This window comes from Acomys minous, assembly GCF_964271855.1.
Source record: "Acomys minous genome assembly, chromosome: 2".
In the NCBI taxonomy this organism is placed as follows: domain Eukaryota; kingdom Metazoa; phylum Chordata; class Mammalia; order Rodentia; family Muridae; genus Acomys; species Acomys minous.
The window spans coordinates 73,319,585-73,341,903 of record NC_140484.1 but is presented as its reverse complement, the minus strand read 5'-3'; the positions used below and the strand labels follow the sequence as shown (position 1 = coordinate 73,341,903).

General features: G+C 48.8%; 1 protein-coding gene and 1 long non-coding RNA gene across 6 annotated transcripts in view; one reads left to right on the top strand and one right to left on the bottom strand.

Annotated features, from left to right (window-relative positions):
- Positions 1–22,319, top strand: part of KATNIP (katanin interacting protein) — a 169,963-nt gene that overhangs the window by 32,750 nt on the left and 114,894 nt on the right. For all 4 annotated transcript variants that reach the window (XR_014774823.1, XM_084758619.1, XM_084758617.1 and 1 more), the window contains one exon: positions 17,490–17,566. Coding sequence is in view for 3 of the 4 variants with exons in the window: in XM_084758617.1 (XP_084614743.1) it covers positions 17,490–17,566 (77 nt within the window). In the remaining variant the exon portion in view is untranslated. The remainder of the gene's footprint in view (positions 1–17,489; positions 17,567–22,319) is intronic.
- On the bottom strand, positions 5,404–21,902 carry LOC311584392. Of its 2 annotated transcripts, none has more exons than XR_014774851.1 (3): positions 21,576–21,902; positions 21,049–21,176; positions 5,404–5,537 (listed from the first exon to the last, which is right to left on the bottom strand). It is a non-coding gene; the product is annotated as an uncharacterized lncRNA (long non-coding RNA). The 2 variants fall into 2 exon arrangements; XR_014774852.1 differs by having other exon boundaries at positions 21,049–21,173.

Below are 22,319 nucleotides of genomic sequence, written 5' to 3'. Positions count from 1 at the left end.
CAGTTAGGGTTCCCTCTTCCCAGAGGACTCTGCTTGTGTCAAGTTGATAAAAAAAACTAGTCTGCACAACCAGGTATAGCTGGATCCAAGTGTCCAAACTCTTTCTGGACTTCTTCGTTTTCCATGCCAATCCACTCTTTATACAGACAATTCCCTGTCTGTAGCAAGGTGGCTGCCAGCTACCCCATGCCCACTGCAGAAAGGCCAGTTAGTGTTTGCCAGGGACTGGCGTCAGAACGTGGCAGTGAGTCCTGGCTCCTCCGTTCCTCAGGAAGCTTGACTACCATGGACCCTTAGTCGTTTCACGTGTAGGACGACGATGAACACAGCACCGGCCGCACTGGGAACTGTGGACTTAGAACAGAACCTGGCTTATTGTAGCCCCGAGGGAATGGGCAGTGCTGTGTTCCCTCACCTTCCTCTCTCCTTTTGGACAGTGCCTTCACTGCCAGCAGTTCTAGAAGAGGGACCAAGGGGTCGGCCAAGTTGAGTGTCCAGTGAGACTCACTAGCTGGGTCCCAAGGGTGGGGTGAGGAGTCCCATGGTAACATAGTTAGAAAGGGGAAAATATAGTGGGCAGGCAAAAGCCAGCCATCGACCACATGGCCACCTGGTGACAGGAGTAGTGGCGCTGACAAGTGGTGTAGTTCACAACAGCTAGCCTCCACTGCCTGTATTCACATGTGGTTCTGCTCCTGCATGTGCCAAGCCTAGGCTCAGAGCGAGGCCCACCTGTCTGGTGGCCTAGCAAATAGAGGGCTGAGCCAGTGTGTCCTGTGCCACCTGAGGAAGAGGTGCGGCTTGGAGTCCTTTGCATGCTCTTCTGACGCTCAGTTCCCTGCATGTAGAATGGTGCCCTGCAGGCCGTCCTTTCCTAGGGGTGGGCAGAGTTGAGGGAGATAAACAGCCTGACATAGGCCACAGGCTGGATCTCTTTCATGCCACCTTCTCCACTTTCCCTGGACCTTATTGTAGGCGCATAGCTACAGAAAAGGCCCCTCACCTGAGTCTATGGGCTGGGCAGGCAAGTAAGAGGACAGGGGTGGCAATGGCCAGATGGCATAAGACTCAGTTGTGCTTCATCTGATAGGTAGTAACCATCTCATCAGAGGCCATCGAAGTGACTGTGTATCGCCCTGTCACCCACTGTTTCTACAGAAGTAACTTCCAGGGACCCCCACAGATATGAGAAGCCACAGGCTGCACTTGGCATTTGTGTGCAACCTACACATTATAAACTTATGTCATCTCTGGATGGCTTACAACCCCAGTGCTGGGTGCATGTCCTGGAAGTAGCTGTCATGCTGTGTCTGGGGTCTCTAAGGGAACAGTCTCAGGCTGCAGTCATCTGAGATGAGGAATCTATGGCTGATGCTTTCTATACACACTGCCACCATCTGTGCTCAGGACAGGCTTTGCCATTCCCACGAGTCTGAGGCACCAGGGTCTTTGAGATGGCCATGTTTATATCAGCAATACACATTCAGTCAGGCCTTCATCTGCCCGCCCCACAATAGAGAGATCTAATGTTGCTAAGGCAACATTGTCAGGCCACTCATGTGTGGCTGTTGGAAAGAGTTGGTGTGGTAGAGCCATCCAGATCAAGGTCTGGGTCATACTGCCAAGGTTGGCACCCAGGCTATGCCACTTAATGGCTATGCACTCTCTGGAAGTTTATAGATCCTCTGTGCCTCAGTTTCCTTATCTGCAGAATGGAGCTGTAGAGGGAATCCAGGGAGTAACATGTAGCATCCTCAGAACTGGATCTCAGGTGCTGTGTGTTAGTTTCATTCTTCGGATCTCTTCAAGGGACCCTGTCTGTTCCCTGCTCTGTAGCTATCAGTGGGGTTGGGCAGGAGAAGCAGGGTTTATGCCCGTCAGTAGCCCCCACAATGGGACCTGCACCATCCACACTGCTAGTCCTTTTCTGACTCTTGAAACAGTAGTTACTGATTATAGAGAAACTACAACATATATAAAGCCATAAAATCACTCGTTTTAAAAAGCTACCTAATCAATTTTGTTTTAAATTAAATATATATATGCACATGATCTTACAGAGCACTAATTTTTGCTCTAACTGTATCTTCAGTTTTTTCCTCAGTTTTTGATCTTCTTTGTTTCAGTGGCTAAATCTTTCTCTGTGTGATTTCAAATTAACTCTTTCCTTTTTGGCTCTTATTATTTGATAGATGAAATATCCCCCTTTATCCTTTTTTATCATAATGAATATATTATTGGGGTTTTTGTTTGGTATTGGGGTTCTTTGTTTGGTTTTTGGCTTTTTTTGTGTTTTTGTTTTTTGTTTTGTTTTTTGGGTTTGTTGTTGTTGTTGTTGTTGGTTTTGGGGGGTGGGTTTGGGAAGGGTCTCATAACTCTCCCTTGGCCTTGCCTTACCAGAAAAACAAACAGCAGTTATGGCCAACAGGTATGGCTTAAGGATGTTTGTTATAAGGGCTGTGCGTACACACTATGTGTGCCTTTGGCTACTTTTCATGATGATTGAATTGGCCCCTTTCTTTCCTATTGTTGGTCTTTCTGGATGCTGGGCGACGGTGAATACTCACCTTGAGTGCCTGTCTTCTCTCTGGATCCTGGTGTTTTGTTGTCTTCTTTATAAAATGTAATTTACCACCAGTGACTGTGGGCATTGGACGGAATTTGCTGCAATAGTGTGGCACTGATCCATTAGTTAAGTCTCCTGAGCCCAGTTCCCCCGCCCCTTTCCTCCAACTTGCTTTCTGTGCCAGAATTCCATTGTCATGGTTCCTGAGTGCTGGGCAGCTGGAAGGACCACCTCCCGCCACTGCCTGTGAGTTTCCGTCCAGTCTCTGACCTCACCTTGGGGCCTGAGTCTCCCTGCAGATTGTTCTGCCTTTGGGTTTGGAGCAGCACGCTCCACCCTCCCCTGTGCCCAGATCCTTCTAGTTTCCGTGTTGGCCTGGGTTTCTGGGTTTCTTTTTGCTAACCCAGTTCTGTCTGCCATCCAGTTCTCAGGATGTCTTAACATTTAAAATCTGCCATCGCAGCACCCTCTCATTTGCTCCGGCTGTCACAGGTTTACATGGTGTTGCTTGTTTGGATGTGGGTAGGGAGAGGCGGCTGTGCAGAATTACTCTCCTCTGCCCGAGCTGATCCAGCCTCATCAGCTCTCAAGGTGACTTCTTGTAGAACTTCCACACTCTGCCTGGGAAACCATGAAGAAGTCCAGCTACGGGCCGGTCAGTGCACACTGCAGGAGCAAAGTGTGCTTAGTGACGACTGCGTTAGATGCGATCGATCGTGCTCAGCCTACTTGGCAAGGTCTTCCCTTCTTTATCCAGTGAAACAGTGGATGACAAGTGCTCAATGAGGGCCTTGGTGCACAGGAGGAGCAGGGCACGTCGCTCCCTTTCCTTTCTTGTTCTGAGCAAACATCCCTCTCCTTACCTTTGTTGACAGGGTTTCACCTTGCCTCCCGAGTGCTAGGGTTACAGGTGTGCGCCACCACACCTAGCTCGGAGCCAGGGTTCCTAATACGCTTATTGTCTGTGTTGTGCCGGTAGTTTTTGGAGCACACTGTTGACTGTGTGCGTACACATGTGTGTGCAGAGGCCAGAGGGCAATGTTGAGTGTCTTCCTCAGTTTCTCACCATCTTAGTTTTTTGAGACAGCGTCTCTCACCGAACCTGGAGTTGATCATGAGGCTGAGCTGTCTAGCAGAGTGCTCCAGGCAACTCTCTACCCAGGGCTTTATGCGCCCCTGTCTGAGCCATCTCCTCAGCCCCGCACTGTTGACTTGGAGCCCATCTTCGTTCCTGTGACGCTTCCTTCAGTCATGTTTCCACACGCCCTGCCTCTCCTTGTCTGGGACCTTTCCCTTCCCAGTGCAGTCTATCAACCCTTCCCTGGTCCATCTCTAGCCTGTCAAATTGTCCTGAATTTACATTCCGTCATCCATTTTTTTTCTTTGTCTCCCATCTAGATGTCATCCTCAGACTTTATAAACAGCCTCTAACAGCCATTGATAAAATTATGGCCTGAGCTGGGACCAAGGACAAAGTCCCATGGCACGCCACCCTTCCCAGGAAGAGTAATTTAGATGGCTGTAAGATGATTAATCTGTCCAGTTCCTGTAATAGTATGTCCTTGGGACTTGATTATGATAATATTAGCAGCCACAGGGTAGGTGTTATTTACCACGGCCAGGCATGGAGATAAGTGTTTTCCATGTAGTGCTGTTATTTCTTACATTACTCAGGACTTGGATTTAAAATAGTAAGAACTCTACCTGGAGGGAGCAGAAGGAGACTGTGTCCCACCATGCAAGGCTCTGAACAGGGGTTTGCCTTTCAGAAGCCAAAAGCAGCAGGGGGCAGGGGGCGCACAAGCAGATGGACTGTGTGCTCTTTAGATGTCCTTTTTCATAGCTCTTATTTTGAAGAAGCAGAGGTTTTGTTTTTGTATTTATTTATGTTTTTTTTTTCAAGACAGGATTTCTCTGTGTAGCCTTGGCTGTTTTGGACTCCTTTTGTAGCCCAGGCTGACCTTGAACTCACAGAGATCCACCTGCCTCTGCCTCCCGAGTGCTGGGATTACAGGCATGCGCCACCACGCCTGGCTTGCAGCTCTTATTTTGATAGCTCCTCTTACTACTGCAGCATTGTGGTGTGTGCCAGTTTTCTGGGTTACTTTCTTTATCTCTCACTTTGCCCCCTTTTTCTCTCGAGAAAAGGTCTTGCCATGGAGACCTCACTGGCCTGGTACTTACTCTATAGCCCCAGACAGGCCTAAACACAGCTAATCCTCCTGCCTCATCCTTCCAAGTTCTGGGATTATAGGAAGGCGCCACCGTGACTAACTTAGCTTTTCTGCTTTCTTAGTTCATCTGGCAGAAAATTTAAAGACTTCTGAATTTATTTACCCGCTCCCCCCCCCCCCCGCTTTTTTCATGAGAGTAACCAAGCCTCTAATCCCAGCACCCAGGAGGCACAGGAAGGAAGATTTGGGCTACATATTGAGGGAGGGAAGGACAGAGGTGGGGTGGGGGGCAGGGGGTGGTGAGAGAGAGAGAGACAGAGAGAGAATATGAGAATAAATCAGCTTCTTCCTAGGTCTTCGAATTCAAACTTCCCACGATTATTGGCCACAAGTCTGTTCCTGGGCCACCCACAGCCAGCAGCATGGTCACAGGTCCTGACCAGCTTCCAAGAATCTTAGGCTGTGACCTTGTGACAAACAAAACAAGATGAGTCCACAGTCCACTGCCTGTTTTATTTTGACAAATGAAAGGCCCTCAGGCTAGACACGGTGTCAGGGAGGCTGGTCCGCGTCCCAGACCTGCAGTGGCAGCCCCTGGCATTTGTGCTCGTTGGGAGCTATAGTTGTTTCTTTTCTGGAGCTTGCTTGGCACCTTGTCTTTGTGGAAATCTCAGAACTTCCAGTTTCACGGAGGGACTGATATAAAATTCCAATCCTAGAACATGGAGGCAGCAAGGCTAGGCTCCAGCTCACGCGCTGCCTCCCTCTTGGCTGGCTCAATGCTTTGCCTTCTGCAGCTGGAAAACAGGGATAATAGCAAGGGCTGCTTTACAGTCGGGATGATCCAGGGACCTAATGCATGCAAAGCCCCTGGCAAAGCCTTCACCCAGCACAGAGTGCTGGCCTCTCTCAGCCGTGCAGTGATGAAGAAAGGTCCAGGGTCCAGGGAAGAAAGTCTGCAGCTGCAGGACGGGGCTTCAAGAAGAAGTGACACTGAAGCAGCATTAGTAGGCAGAAGCAGGGATGAGAAGAGCAGAGCCAGCCTCAATGCAAGCAAAAGCACAAGGGCCACAAGCAGTCCCCTGTGAGAAGAGAAAACATAGACACAGGGTTGATGGCTGCTCATGTGGCCTGGGCTTGATGCTAAAGACACTGTGATCGTTAATTCGTTTGTTCATTCACCAAAGATATTCGCTAAGTGCCTGCGATGTGCCAGTACTCATCTAGGAAGTAGACACAGGCTGATTCATTTTGGAATGTATGTCCTCGTGGTTGAGCAATAAATGAAAGATGAAGGGCATCAGAAAAACAATGGGGCTGGAGTTGAGGTAGCATGCAGTGCAGAAGTTCTTAGGTCAGGTCTTGAGGAATTCCCTGTTGAGGAATGGGCTTAGAGGAAGGAAGTGATAAACCACAGATATCTCTGGGAAACAAAAGATCTACAGAGGGAACAGCATGGGCTAGAGCAGTGGGCGCAGGAGAGCCAATGTGCAATCCCAGCAGAGAGGCTGGTGGCTGTGTGGGGCAGCAGGGGAGGGTGCTGGGAAGGGGCTGGTGGCTGTGTTGTTGGAAAGAATGGGATGAGAGGAAGTAGGACTGGAAGGTCTGAGCAGTCAGATAAAAACAGACGAGGCTTCAGAGGAATGCCAGGAAGGTGGCCTAGAGCAGGACACAGGCACTGCCATCCATGCAGAGGGAGCAGCACTGACACTTTGGACGCTATCTGGAACAGAAGAGCCACTGAGCCTAGGTATTTAGGAGGAGAGAGGGTAGTTTAACTTGTTATTCAAATAACACATGAAACTAGCCTCCTTACAGATGAAACCTTACTGTTAACCAGGCTGAAGTGATGATTACTTTTCCAATCCTTCCCTAACCCCTCCCAGAGTAACTGTTGCCACTGAAGCCTGGCATGTATTTTTCTAGACCTTTCTCCATGTGTGTGTGTCTGTCTGAGTGGCCCACAAAGTATGTGTAGCATTTGTGGTGGTTTGGACTTCATGTTCAGTTTGACAGTGTCCCGTAGAGCACACTGTTTACGGTGTCTCACTGAACACGGTTGCATAGTGTGCAGTGGAAGTTGTGATTTGCCTTTACTGTCTGAATGCTACACTTCAGATTTATCCCGGTGGCTTTGGCTCATATTTTTTAAATATATTTAAAATATATACTGGCTTTTCAAAAAGATAAGCTTCATATAAAACAAAACAAAACTGGGCCTGGTGGGTCATACTTAAAATCTCAGCACTTGACAAGCTGAAGCAGAAGTTCAAGGCTAGCCTGGGCTACATAGTGAGTTTGAGGCCATACAGTGAAACCCTGTCTCAACGCCTTTAATCCCAGTACTCGGGAGGCAGAGGCAGGCAGATCGCTGTGAGTTCGAGGCCAGCCTGGTCTACAAAGTGAGTCCAGGACAGCCAAGGCTACACATAGAAACTCTGTCTTGGGAAAAAAAAAATCAAACAAAGAGGACAAATAGGAACAGATACATTGTAGGGAAGTTAGCTGCCCCATTGGAGGGTCTCAGGGTGTTCTCAACCAGCCTTCTGTACCTTTGCCTAGGGCACCTGTGAGTCATTCTCAGTTGGGTCCTGAGGAATAGAAAGGCCCAGGCCCAGCTGACCGTGCAGCATACGGTTTTGCCTTTCCTATCTTGGTGGAGTCTGTCTCTGTTTCTAGAATGTCCATGTGAGCTGGCAGGGGCACAGCAAAGGACTCACTTAGATCTGGTTGGGAGCAGGCTCTTAGGAAAGAGCCTGTTCCCGGAGGCCCAGAGGCCATGAAGGTGCTCCACCCTTAAGACTCTGCTCCTTGGAAGGATAAACACTACCCTGGGGCCAGACAGACTCTTGAGACCTTCCTTTCCTTTAGAAAACAGAACAGTCTGCAAGTCTGACTTCTCTCCTGCCAGCTTCTGCCATTCCTAGACTGCCTCTCCAGCTTGAAGCCACCCTTTGACAGCATGCCAGGAGCAACATTATAAAAGCACTATTTTGATTAGAGCAGACCGACTACGCTGTCACGGGTTCCCTTATTCCCCGCCGATGTTCCCCATCCTGCCTTCTGCTACCAACCTGATACTGTTCTATGCTTACCACTGTGACAACAACACTTTCAAGGGGTGGTGCACAGCCTCAGGCTGTGATTGTCACTAGCCAGGCTGTCTGATCTGAAGGTGCGATAGCAGTCCCTCTCTGGAAGGGAGATCCAATCCTATCCCAGCTGCTTTCCCTGAGATAGTCTGCCCAGCCACTTCCTGTGTGAAAAGGAAAGTTGTCGTTTAAAAAAAAAAAAAAAGTTGGGCTGAGGAGATGGCTTAGTGGGAAAAGTGCAAATACTGCAAATGTGAAGACCAGAGTTTGAATCCCCACCACCACATAAAAGTCAGGCATGGTGATGTGCTTCTCTAACCCCAGCCCCAAGGGTGCTGACAGGAGGATCCCCCGGACTTGCTTGCCAGTCAGTCTAGCTGAAAGGGTGAGGTCTATGTTTACTGAGAAAACCTGTGGAGGTGGAGAAGATGCTGCACATGGTTGTGCACGCCTTTAACACCATCACTCAGGAGGCAGACACAGATGGATCTCTGAGTTAAAATCCAACCTGGTCTATATAGTCCAGAACAGCCAAGAGTACATAGTGATACCCAGTTTAAAAAGCCTAAGGTGGAGGATGATTTTTTGTTTTGTTTTGTTTTGGTTTGGTTTTGGTTTTCTGAGACAGGGTTTCTCTGTTATTTAGGCAGTCCTGGACTTGCTTTGTAGACCAGGCAGGCCTCCAACTCACAGCGATCCACCTGCCTCTGCCTCCCGTGTGTGCGCTACCATGCCCAGCTGAGAGAACGATTCTTATGCTTTTAAGATTCCACCTTTGAAGAGGACTGTCGTTTCTGGAGACTCTCCCAGTTCCTTCTTTCTCCCCTATAGCACAAGCTCCAGGGGCTCCAAGGCTTCTGACCTCTTCAGATACCTGCGTTCACAGGTACATACCTACTCAGGGCCACACACAGGGAACTAGTAAAACAACAACAGCAAACGCACCAGCCATTTCTCTTCTGACTTCGTGTCCAGCTTCTTCTGAGAGTCCACTGGCATTTTTAACCAGGCTCCTCAGCCCAGAGTCCTGACTTCCCCTAAGCCTGGCCCCTCAGATATCAAATGTAGATCCAGGGACTGGCGGCTTTATGATACATACTGCCATGGCAACCATATTTCAGAGTAAAGATTGGAGACCATAACCTGAAGAATAATTTGCATTTGGGGGACTTGGGAGGGGACAGTTTGAATCTGGGTCATTGTGGGAAATCCTGGATCAGTCAGGAGTGTCTGTCCATGAAGTGCTCTGGAGGGTGGCCTTTGATGTAAGAAGTCTCAGGGCTGCCGTACGAGCCCAAAGTCAAGGAGGAATCACTAACTATCCTAGGCCCCAAGTTTGATAGTATCCACTCTCCTGTTCCTAGGCTTTGGTCAGGCCTCTAGTGCCTGTCTGAGTACAGCATAGCCTTTGACTGCACCCAACAGCTCAATGCTTCCTGACACGCCTACCTCAAGCAAACACTGTGTGGCTGCCTGCTAGTTTGGTTCCAAGGGCAATAGTCCTTGCTGTGGCCACACAGTTCTTGTGGTCTGCCATTCTCAGTCCTGTGACATGCTTTGCACCTTTGTCCCCGATGGTGTCAGGCCCTTGGGTGCTCCAGTTCCTTGTATTCTTGGTGTTCTTGCTTACCTGTGGTCTTAGTTGAGCATCTGCTTTGTTAAGAACCCTTTATCTATACACACACACACACACACACACACACACACACACACACACACACACACACGCCTGCTCAGGTACAGCTCACACCACTCCTTGGACCTCCAGAATAGTCACATCTCCTTTCCAAGTCACTATGGCATCAGCTCACATTGATGCATGCATGCAATAATGTGTGTATGTGGGGAGTAGCTTGCTTAAAAATCTGTCTTCCCTGACATACAGCCAGTGGCATAAAGGAAGGAACATATCCTGGTAAAGGATAGGAAGTGCTTAGTAACTATGCAGGAAGATTGGGGGAAGGGCAGGAATGACCTGGCACATTCATATTCCTGGATGGTGCTGCCATTTTTTGGAGTATTTTTGAGTTTCAAGGACTCAAACCCAGGACCTCTCACCTGGCAGGCTATTTACTCTACCACTGAATTACTTGTCTAGACCTTCTTAGTGTTTTGAGACAGGGTCTTGCTACATTGCCCAGGCTGGACTCAAACTCATGATACCTCTGCCTCAGCCTACAGATTAGCTGGGATTTAGGCGCCAATGGACTAATGAATGGTTTCGAGGATAAGTCAAGTTTGGGTCCCCAGATCCTCATGCTTTCCCGTCGATGTGAGAGGCATCTTGGCACCTGCCATTGGGTGGCCACAGATTTCAAACACGCTTTGTCTCCATGATTAAACAAACAGCATCTTCTCACCATGGTCCAAGAATGACTCCACAGTCTCTTTGTATTGTGCTTTCTCATGCACTGTTCCTTCCTGCATGCCCTTGCACCCCACTGTCCTCACCTACTGAGCTCCTTTGGACTAGTGCCATGGGAAGTCCACCCAGCCAGCACAGGTGGCGCTAAGCTCTGCGCTCTTACTGCCTAAACAGGACCTGTGCCTGGGGACCCTCCAGGCAGGGCTCCCCCATTCATACTCCCCGAATCCACATGCCATGCATACTAGAGCTAACTCCTGTCATCACAGCTGCGCACCCTTTAGTATCTGCAAGAACCTCCTTTGGTCTGGCGTACATCTAAGGTGTTGGTGCTCACAGCTCAGTGAGAGGAAGAAACGGGCAGGAGTGCTGGCAGGCAGGGAGGGCTGCTTCTGCCAGTGGCTCAAGGAGGCCTTTTTTGGAGGCTGGAGAGATGGCTCCGTGGTTAAGAACGAATACTCTCTTGCAGCCTAGTCAAGGTCCACTCTCAGCACCCACATTAGGCAGTTCACAACTACCTGTCACTCTGGCTCTATGGGAATCCAGTGCCCTCTTCTGGTCTCGAAGGACACTGCACCTGTGTGCACAAACCCTCACACCGACACAATATAAAATTAAAAAGTTAAAATATTTTTTGAAAAAGAAGGCCTCTATAGTGAGATTACTTTTAAGCCATGGAGTTGACCTTGAAGGTGTTTGGGCTGGGTGGTGGGAGGCAGCAGATGGACAGATCAGTCAAATCCAGACTCAGTCCTCCCTGCAGCTCACCAGGAAGCCCAGGGCCTTAAGCTGAGGTGGCCAGGAAGCTGTTAGAGGGTTTGACAGACTTGACATGTTGCATCCAGTCCTGAATTGGTAAGGACCTGCAGTTAAGGCCAAAGCTCCCTCTCCGTGTGTGTGTGTGTGTGTGTGTGTGTGTGTGTGTGTGTGTGTGTGTGTGTGTGAAGCCTGCACTGCACACAGCCTTTGACTGCCAAGAAAGGAACACTACTTTTGCACCCAGCACTGACATTACTATGAGCAGAGTGAAGCATTTATAGTTCACCTGCTGGAGCTCCGTAGTCCTGCTGGAATAGGCCGTGGGCCTGGTGGGGGGAAAAGATGACCGAAGTGGCAGCATCCCTCTCTAGTCTCCAATATCAGTCTCTACCAGCCTGATTTGTACCCCAACACCTTAGATGTACACGCGACCAAAGGAGGTTCTTGCAGATACTAAAGGGTGCGCAGCTGTGATGACAGGGGCTAGCTCTAGTATGCATGGCATGTGGATTTGGGGAGTATGAATGGGGGAGCCCTGCCTGGAGGGTCCCCAGGCACAGGTCCTATTTAGGCAGGTCTGTATTTACACCTATGGCTGCCTTCTGTTTATGGGATGCTTATATTTTCCACTTACAGCTCTGATAGAAGTTTCCTTTTAAATTAAACTCACTGAAGATTTTTAAATCCTCTGCCTCGCCAGACTAGAAGGTAATTTATAATCCATGTGGCAATTTTACAAGAGAACTTTTCTGAGAATAAAAAGAAATAAATATTTTTTTTTCTATCAGATGTAGGTTGGAAAGGATTCTTCACATGGCTACAGGGAGGATATTTTTTTCTTCCTTTTCATAAAAATAAAGTATCCTGAGGCCTAGAGTCCAGGAGAAAAGCCTGGCTTCCAGATCTGCATGGGGACTATAAACCCTGAAGCCAAGTATGAAATCTCCAGATCTGGTTATCAGGTAGTTGTGGTGTACAGCCGGGAGGGAAGGGTAGCTGAGACAGTCAAACACTAGCCCAGAGTCTACCTTTGTTGCCCTGCGGGAGTCTGTGTATCCTTCTACCCCAGGGCAGGAAAAACCATGCTTGGCTTTTGTTGTTTTGTTTCATACCACCTCTAGGGGGCAGGCTCAGCGCTGCTTTAGGTCCTGATTGTTATGCTTCTGTTTGCAGTACAGGCCTATTGGATGTAGAGGGTTTTTGTAAGAGTCCATCTGATGGGTACACAAATGTAGTTGAAACATAGGCTTAGATTTTTGACATTGAGCTATATGTATGGAGGACTCAGCACCCAACACTAGGACGTGACAGAATCCCCAGAAACACGGAGAAGTTGGACCTGGGTGGGTTGTAAGAAGAGTTTTGTACTATTAGATGCATATGGTCATCCTTATTGTGGGTATAGGGACATTAAGAACATTTACACGCCTGTAATCTTAGCACTCGGGGAGGCAGACCTGTGAAATTGAGGCCAGCCTGGTCTACAAAGCAAGTCCAAGATGGCTAAGACTACACAGAGAGAGACCCTATCTCAAAAAACAGAGAGAGAGAGAGAGAGAGAGAGAGAGAGAGAGAGAGAGAGAGAGAGAGGCAGAGAGAGAGAGAGAGAGAGACAGAGAGAGATAGAATGTGTGAGGCCCTAGGCTTGGTTACCAGCATCACCAAAACACAAAAGCAAAGCAACCTGGACCAAAAAGCTTTATTGAAGCACGGCTTAACCTTCCACTGGGTGCTTATCTGAACCCTTCAACATGGCACAGGCTTTGGAAAACCATTAGCTCTTCTACCATACTGTCTAGAACTCAAGTCTAAGTTATATTCACATAGTCCAAACTGGCTCGAATAAAGAAAGGGGGTGTAGCTGGGCAAGGTGGCGCATGCCTGGAATGCCAGCTGTCAGAAGCAGAGGTAAGAGGATTGCAAGTTCACGGGCAGTCAAGGTCACAGGGCAAGTTTCAGGCCATTATGGACTATAGAGCAAGATGGAGGCTACTGAACGGTTACAGGGCAGTGCCCCTGTGCACATGATACGCTTGGTACATGCTGTGAATGGAGCCTGCGCAGTGTAGCCCCTGTGTGGATCAGTATATCCACAGGATGGGCTTCCATTAAAGCTTGCTTATGGGGCTGGCCAAATGGCTCAGTGGGTAAAAAGCTCTTGCCTCACAGGCCTAAACCCACATAAAAGTGGATGGAGGCAATCAACTCTATATAGTTGTCCTCTGGTCTCCATGCATGTGCTGTGGCATATGTGCCCTGTACATACATCATGCACACAGACACAGTAAGGCATTTAAATCCCTGTTGTGTGGGATTCTCCTTTTCCCTGGGGGGCTGTTGGCCTCCAGCCCACCTAGGCAAGAGGAGCAGAAGACGAGATGCAGGGCCTGGCAGGCTGTAAGCACAGCAGAGATTGAACACTCCAGGAAGCACTTCAGAGATAGCTCAACTTTACTCAGGGAGAACAAAGGCGATATTCCCCTTGGGGAGTCGGGGGAGGGGGACGCTTCCAGGATAGGCGTTCATAATTGGTTGAAATCATGCACTTTAGGGACGTTTGTGTTTTGCATTTGGCAGCACGCTCCTATCATATGAACAGGAACACAGTACCTAATTATCCCATAGGCACAGGGAGGGGACAGCTAGCAGGGAGCTGTGTTGAGGGCTGTATATCAAATGTGGTTAGGGGCTTCTGTGTCTAAAGACACTCTCCAGATGGAGTCAGGCAAAGAGCTGGAGGCTGGGCTGGAGAGAGGGGGTCCTGCACCTAATGCCCAGCTCAGAGTGGCCATCTGGACCAGGAGGACTGCAGCCTCAAACAGCAGGGGCCTTCCAACAGGTGTGTATGTAAGGCACCAGCCCCATAGCAAGCACCCATCAAATGCTGGTGGGAAGCAAAGAGGATGAACTTGACCCTTTCTAGGCTTTTCATTCCACTGTTGCTGGCTTAGGTATTCACTCCTCACTTTAGAAATAAGAAAGTAGAATTACAGCAGCATCACGTAAGCATCTAAGTTGTCTGCCTTCTGTTTCTACAGCAGAATACCTGAGACTGGGTAACTTAGAAAGAAAAGAAGCTTATGTGACTGTGGGTTCTGGAGGCTGGGAAGTCCAGGGCGTGGCAGCAACGTCAGGCAAGGAGCACCGTAACAGTATGGAAGGTGGAGGGACGAGCAAGCGAGGATGCTGAAGCAGAAACAAATAGAAGGGGCCACCTGGTTCTGTAACAGGCCAATCTCACAATAGTGATCTAATCTCACAAGAACTCATTCCCTCTTGCAATTACTAACCCATTGTTTGAGTGATACTAACCCTTCACAAGGTGGCGCTCTTGTGGACTAAATGCTTCATATGTGCCCCACCTCCCCCACCCTAACACCACTGCTGTGAGAAGCAAATTCCAGTCATAGTTTCAGAAGGGGCAGACCACATCAAAACCATAGCAACCTCATGTTTGGAGACAGCACTGTGATCTGGAGCCAGGCTGGGACTCCAAGGCCCAGGCTCAGAAACAGTCACAGGCCAGGGCGTTGGAGCATCTTGCTTATCCAAGGATGACCCACAGGCTGGTTAGAAATGTTTTTTGTTTTTGTTTATTTTGTTTTTTGTTTGTTTGTTTGTTTGTTTTGTTTGTCGAGACAGGGTTTCTCTGTGTAGCCTTGGCTGTCCTAGACTCACTCTGTAGACCAGGCTGGCCTCGAACTCACAGGGATCCACCTGCCTCTGTCTCCCGAGTGCTGGGATTAAAGGCATGCACTGCCATTACCCAACCAAGCTGGCTAGAAGTGTACATGGGGCCTCCCAGCTCTCCTAAATTAGAGCCACCCTCACCCTGTCACCACAGTCCCCAGGTGACCAGCATTTGAAAAGAGGGGCTGGAAGAAGTGAGCTGGATGGATGGCCTTGTCTATCTCTTGGGTGGCATCTGCCTCTTGGTGGCCGAGAACAATTACATTCCAGAGAGGGTCTGAGGTAAAAGCCCGTGCCTCCTGGTACACACTTAGATCTCTTTGAAGTCTGTATTTCTTCTAAAAATGCCACAGAATGTTTCTTTCAATACCGTAATGTATCAACGGTCACTTTAATATTTCAAAATGGTACTGTAAATTGCTATGGAGTCTGTGATGTTTGCGAATATGCCGGACATGAGTTTCCCTATCTCTGAAATAGGGTGATAACAACCATCTCAAGATTTGCCACAAACAACAACAAAGGGCTCGGTGTATTAACTCCTCCCCAGAGTCAGGATGCTACAGGGATATCTCCTAGTGCTGGGGTCTCTCCTGGGCTTTCCTGCATGCAGGGAGGAGCCAGGCTCAGTCCCAGGGACACCAGGAATCTCTTGAGGCAGCTCAGGAAGCCAGAGAGTTCTACAGTTTTTAAACTTTCTTCCTCTTTCATAATGCTGCCCTTTGTTGTTACTGTTCACTGTCTGGGCAGCGTGAAGCCCAGTGACACTCAGGTTTGAGGGGCTGGAGATGTGGCTTGGTGGTGCAGTGCTTACCTAGTGTAGGGTCTTGCTTGTTTAAATGTAGTCCAAAGGCATCACCTGGGAGCTGGCTAGGGATGCCCATGGAGCCTCCCCTTCCTCCTGAGACAGAATCTCACAGTACCAGGGTGATGTGTGTACACACCAGCAGAAGGCTGGGAGAAGTAAGCCTTGCTGGATAAAAGGAAAAATGTAAGTGACAGGGGAAGAGATAAGCTGATGGGCAACAGCCTGGGCAGAGAAGGGGTCTGGTCTGAGGGTGCTGTCAGTGTTTCCCATCCCAGGAGCCCCATTGCCTGGTAACTGGAGGGAGACGTGAAGATGGAGAGGGAAGCAAACAGATGTTGGACATCCATAGCTGAAGGCAGAAGAGGAAGGTTGGTTAGAGAAGGCCCAGGCAGAGAGCTGTACAGAAGGGGTACCTGGCCTGTGGATGCCGAGGAAGAGGCTGGGCCTCCAGGAAGCATGGAGACAGGAGGGATGCACAGGTGTTCCTCTGCTCACCCAGCGTTACAGTCCAACAGTCATGCTAGGAACTGGAAAATGCACAGAAGAGCTGAGCATGATGCTGCATGCCTCTAATCCCAGCACTCCATAGTCTGAGGCAGGAGGATTGCTGCAAGTTCAAGGCCAGACTGGACTATGTTATGAGATCTAAGATGGTTTGCTTGGCTTTTCTTTAGCCAGCCTTCCTCTTCTGCCCTTAGTTATGTATGCTAAGCATCTGTCTGCCCACTCCTCTGTATCTGTCTCTGTCTGTCTGTCTGTCTGTCTGTCTGTCTGTCTGTCTGTCTGTCTGTCTGTCTCTCTCTCTCTCTCTCTCTCTCTATATGTGTGTGTGTGTGTGTACATATGTACACATATATGTATATATATGGATATGGATATTATACACACATATATATGGATTGCTATTTGGATATATAGTATACATTAATAATCTCTCAATACTTTAATAAAATGTCTAAGACAAGTAAGATAGCATACACCTGTAATCCCACTATTTAGGAGGCAGAAGTAAGAGAACCACAAGTTTAAAGTCAGCTGGGGCTATATTTTGAGGCATTGTCTCAAAAACAAAAAACAACAACAACAAATTGCTCTATTGTATCAGGCTAAGTTCTGATGATCAGACTATATAGCACAGTGCTTAAAAGCCTCTGGACACAGAAGACAGAATGGTGTATGACCTTGAAGGCAATACATGAACAGAAAAATGAATTGTTCACATACTACTTTGGGCATGGGGAGGTCCAGGAACTCAGGAGAGCGTGTTGGGGATCTGTGTCTCTCCATCACTCGATTCTTTGCCACTGTGACTCTCGGCTTTCCAGACCTGGGCCCCAGGGGAGGAGCAGCTCCTTCCCCAGAGGATCAGCTAAGTCCCCAGGCTGGCTTGTCTTGCCCCACTCCAAAACTGTGACTCCCTGTGGCTAGGCAAGGTGCTTGGTGTTAGTGCTGCCAAGCCAAGGCTCTGTGACTCAGGAGAGCCCAGAGGAACTGCTCTCTGAGGGAGCCAGGAAAGATACAGCCGAGAGGCTCCCTGAAGGCAACACTGGGCCCAGTTGCCAGAAGAGCTACCACATTCTGTAGTAACATTGTTGTTTCAGGTTCCTCTTACAGTAAAAACTTGAGGTCCCTTTTGGGCACCAGTTCGGAGTGAGCTGGTGATAGAGGACTGAGATGGATGAGCAGTGGATCTAAGAGGCCAAGTTCGTTTGTTTGTCCAGACAGCATCTCACTATGTAGCTCTGGCTGCTTTGGAAGATGCCAAGTCTTATCAGAGCTCTGACTTCATAAAGCATGGGGGGACAGTAAGGAGGCTGGGGAACCAACCTTCTTTTGTAGATTGGTAAAGCTGTGTGTGCTTAAGACCCACTGGGCTCCCACTAAATCCCTGGAGCTCTGGGTCGCCAGAGTGATAGACCAAGGGGAGTTGAGCTTTCGTCAACTCAGGTGGCTCCTGCAGGCTGTGTACAGCACCCAGCTTCAGTGAAGGTGTCCCTGCGTCCTGCTCTCACACCCCTCTGTTTCTTCCTTTCAGGGTTACACTAAGGACATGGTGACAGACTTTGATGAGAAACATGATGAGTATTTAATATTGCTTCAGCAGAGAAACCGGTAAGAGCAAGCCGCCTGACGGCAACCCTTGTTATTAGCCAAATAACAATTGATTTTGATTTATTAAGTACATGGGACACAGGAATGGAGCACACCGTCCTTCCCTGCGGAGGTTCCACACCTCCCCCAACCCCGCACCCTTTCCAATGCTTTAGTTGTATCTTTTAATTGACCCATAGCAAACTATTGGTTGTGCAGGTACCATCTCTTGTCTCATGATGGAGAGGTGGGGGCAGAGGTACAGCAGTCCCATGCAAGTCACGGCTTTTGGGCATCAGTCTGCCCTGAAAAGCTAAGTTTATGGGAAGGTAAAGTCAGTTTATCCTGTGACTGAAGTTGCTTGGGGTGTCATTTAAAGTTAGGGTGGAGCCTGTTTGGTTCTGGTGCTGGTTCTTACAGAAGCTCACAGCGCTACTTACTGTAAGTAGCAGTCATTGCAGTCTGGTTGATCTGAAGGCCTCTGTTCCTCTGCAAGGTCAAGCAAGTTCATTGTGGTTTTTATCCAGACCTGGACCTTCCTATGAGCCGCATGTGCCAACTCAGAGCTTAGGAGTCGCCCAGTGTTAAAGAGCTGGGAGCGGGGATAGGAGAGTCCCTGGAACTTTCCTGTCCACACTGCTCAGCACTGCCATGGGTGTTTATAGAAACCCAGGTGGAGGAGGCGCAGAGAGCCTCCATGCTGGCAGAGAAACTAGGAGCTAGATTTTTATTTTATAGTATTGGTAATGAAAGTCAAGCCCCAAGCCAAACAGAATTCTGCAGAACCACTAAACAGATCTGCCTAGGATGGGAAGACCCAGCAAAGGCAGGAATGAGAGGCTTTGTGTTATGGGAATAGACGTATCTTGCAGGTTCGTGGTCTGACAGGCTTCGGCTCAAATGCCATTCAACCCTTGTCTGGCCATCTGTTCACCTGTTGGTTTTGGGGAGTCCTGGTGTTAGGAATGTATGCGATAGCCTCATCCATGCATTATTATGTAGCATCTCCACCCAAAGATTCCTGTCTCTAGGCTGAGGGTGTGGCTGAGTTGGTAGAATCCTTGCCTAGCATGTAAGAAACCTTGGGTTCAGTGTCCAGCACTGTAAAAAAACTGGGTGTGGTGGCGCATGCTGGTAATCTTAGCATTTGGGAGGTAGAGACAGAGTGATCTGAAGCTCAGAGTCATCTTTTGTACATAGTGAGTTCAAGGCCAGTCTAAGCTACATGAGACCTTGTCTTATAATGATGATGATGATGATGATGATATAATACATATATTATTATACACATATATACATATATGTGTATGTATACACACACACACACACACATACATATCCGTGTCTATGACAACAAGACTCGCTCTCATTTCCAGATACGCTCAGTGAGTTGGCAGTGCCAGAAGTGCTGAGTGGTGCGCCCTGTGCCCAACCATTTAGCAGAACTTTCCCAGCCTCCCAGGGGCAGGCAGCTCAAGTGAGAATAACAGCTAGTTCATGCTGATGAGACCCCCAAGGGTGTTTATCCTGGCATTTATACCAGGGTTTGGATGTTTTTATTCAGTCTCTGGCAGGCTGGATGCTGCCACTGAACACCTGGCTGATGGTTTAATCATCCCAGGCGCTTATCTGGGGAGAGAGTGTCATAGCACCTCATGAGCAGATTGTTTCTCATTAATCGGGGATCGATAAGTGCTCACAGAGGTGCTGGCTGACAGCATAGGTGGGAATTTCACAGACAAGATTGCAGCATGATGACAATTAAAAAATATATTGCAATTGAGTTGCTGTAAAATGGGGTGGGAGTGGGTATCACTAGATGCCGAAAATGAGAAGAAGCTGGAAAGAAAGCCCCACCTGTGGAGAAGGGGATGCTCTGAGGAGTGGTTAGGCCAACCCTGAGGCACCTTTTACAAAGTACAGCCACACACTAGGTGCCATAGCCCACCAGTGTATCTTCAGGCCACTCAGACAGGCAGGTGGAGTGATGGCACCCAGCTGACAGACAAGGGAACAGGTGAGTAGCAGGTGGTAGGCTGGATTATGCTTTATTTACATTTTGGGGGCATTTTCATAGTGATCAAAATGAGAGAAACCTTCTAGGGTGACCAGTGGCCCCAAATATACTAAGAAGGGACTTGGTGGGGCAAAGCTGGGGGTTACTCGGAGGCCTGCTGTATCTGGCATGGTGGGGGAGGCTGAGGACTGCATTGGCCCTCTGGATGGAAAGCCAGCCAGGCTGCTTGGCTGTGTGCTGAGCCCCTGAGAAGGAGGCGTTGCTAACAGCGCTGCCCAGGACAGATCTGCCCCAGGGACTGGCTGACAGGAGCCTGTGTACATCCCATAGTTCTGTGAGCGCTTCCCACACGCCTCGCGTCACCCAGGAAAGGAGCTATTGTATGAAGGAGACACAGGTTGTGCTGGGGTGTTTTGTTTATTTGTTTGTTTTGATATTTTTAACTACAAAAAAATTTTTTTAACGGGAGGCATGTACATCATAGTGTGAATGTGAAAATCAGAACTTGTGGGAGTCAGTTCTCTCCTTCTACCCTGTGGCTGTGAGGAATTGAACTTGGATCTTCAGTATGGCAGCCAAAACCTTTACTGGTTGAGCCGTCTCACCAGCTCCACCGTTATTAGCTAGCAGCTAACTAGTTTGGTTGTAAAGCTAAAAAAAAAAAAAAACAAAAACAAAAACAAAAAACCCAAAAAAACAAAAAACAACAACAACAACAACAACAAAACCCAGGGTTAAATGGGCTTAACTAGGAAACTCTTAGCTTACAGAGTGAAGAACTCAATCGTGGGAAATGGGGAAACTGCTTGGTGGTGGTGCACGCACAGGGCCCTACTTCCGTCACCACCATGGCATCTGACTTCAGGCACACCTGGTTCCAGGTGCTTAACTTATGTCACCACAACCACCCAACGTTGCCCCTTTGCTTTTCCATGTAAGAGTCATTCTGTCGTGCCTCTCCCTGACCCAGGGGTGATCCCAGAAACTGACCCTTCCGTGCCTTTCTGCTTGAATTCCTCCTGGGGGCAGCAGGTCCATCTTTCTTGAAGCCATGCTCTCCTGGAAGGTTCCTTCAAACACCTTTCTCAAGGACCAAATAACACAGTTGCCAGACTCTTGGACCTGGTGAAATCTATGTCCCCCCCCCCCCCACTCTACACTGCAGCCCCCTCTGCTTTTTAGATATGAGCTTAATCTTTCCAGTCAGGCCGGCGCTCAGTGCATTGATCATGCTGCTTGATCTTGCTCCAATCTGCTCAGGTGTGATTACAGCTCCAGTGAGGGAGAGGCCAGAATCACTAAGAGTGTGCTAGGACAAAGCAAAGCTGCCACATCTCCTGAGCCTCCTCCCTGCACCCCTGCCCCCAAGGCCCCGCCTGCAGCACAGGACACTCTCTGCATCTGGTACAATGCTGGCAGCTTCATGCTCACCCTACCACCCCCAGGAAACTCATCCCGGAAGAAGGGTGGGCTATAGACACCTCACCTGTATCCTTCCTCTGCCAGCAGCTCTCCTCACCTTCCAAGTACAGCTTCTGGGAGTTCCTCGCACGTGGCTGGGGTGAGAGTGACTCTAAGGCAGTCCCAAAGGAGCCCTCCTCAGGAAGGGTTCTGCTGAAAGCATTAGAAAAGAAATGCTCTCTTCCCCAAATCAGCATGTGCATGGCCAGGAAGCAGTGGGCAGGCTCAGCTGTGGGCAAGCAGGGACCCTACACCCTGGACCGCTTTATGCAAAGTAGCCATCCATTTTAAGAAAGCATCTTTCTTTGGGGCCCCCTGAATGTCACTGCACTCAGCTGCAGCAGGGGAGTTCCTTTACCCATTCTTTTCACAGTTTGAGTAATTATCTCCTAATTTGTCAGTTTCATACATCCATATTCTCATAAATCATCCTGCTTATGAAGGGGCCCACATGCAGTGCCAGCCCCAGATCCTGGGCCATGGGACAGTGTTTTAACAGTGATTTTGGGGCCTAGGGCAGTCTCTGGGAGGGGAGTCAAGGCATGCTCTTACCTGGCAGGGCAGTGTCCTGGCTGGTCCTGAGCCTGCTGACTCCTTGGAGACCTTGTGTATAGTGTTGTTGTATCCTGTGCTCCCAGGAGTGTGCTGATCCCTGTGTGTAGATCATCACTTAGCGACTTGTGTTTTCCTTCTGTTCTGTGTTGTTGCCCAACAATCAGGAACATTGCAGGCTTCCAAGGCTGGCAAGAGATAAGCAGTCTGTAATCAGTGTTCCTGCCATCTTTGTTGAAAAGATGGATGTGTCAGCTGCTGAAAAAACGGCTGAAAAGTAAACAAAGAAGGCTCCCATAATGCCACCACCTTCTTCTACGGCTGACATCATTTTGTATTTATCACCTTCAACTCAAGACCCACAAACCCAGTTTTTTCTTCCAATTTTACACTTACCACATATATTCTGTTTTGATTACTTTTTAAAGTTAGTATACAATGTAATTGATTTTTTATGCCATCTTTATTCTGATACAGTTCCCCCACCATTCTCCCCTTTACTGTTTTGTGTCTGTTTGAGAGTGTATATGTATGTTTATCTGTATGTGCACACATGTGTGTGTGTATGTGTGTGCACATGGATGCCAGAGGTAGACCTCAGGTGCCATTCCCCAGCAGCTCTCCACCTTGATCTGGGGCTTGCCTTGCCAGTCAGGCTAAAGCCCTGGGATGGCAGGTGTGTGCCACCTGGATGACAAGTGTGTGCCACGTGGGATGGCAGGTGTGTGCCACCTGGATGACAGG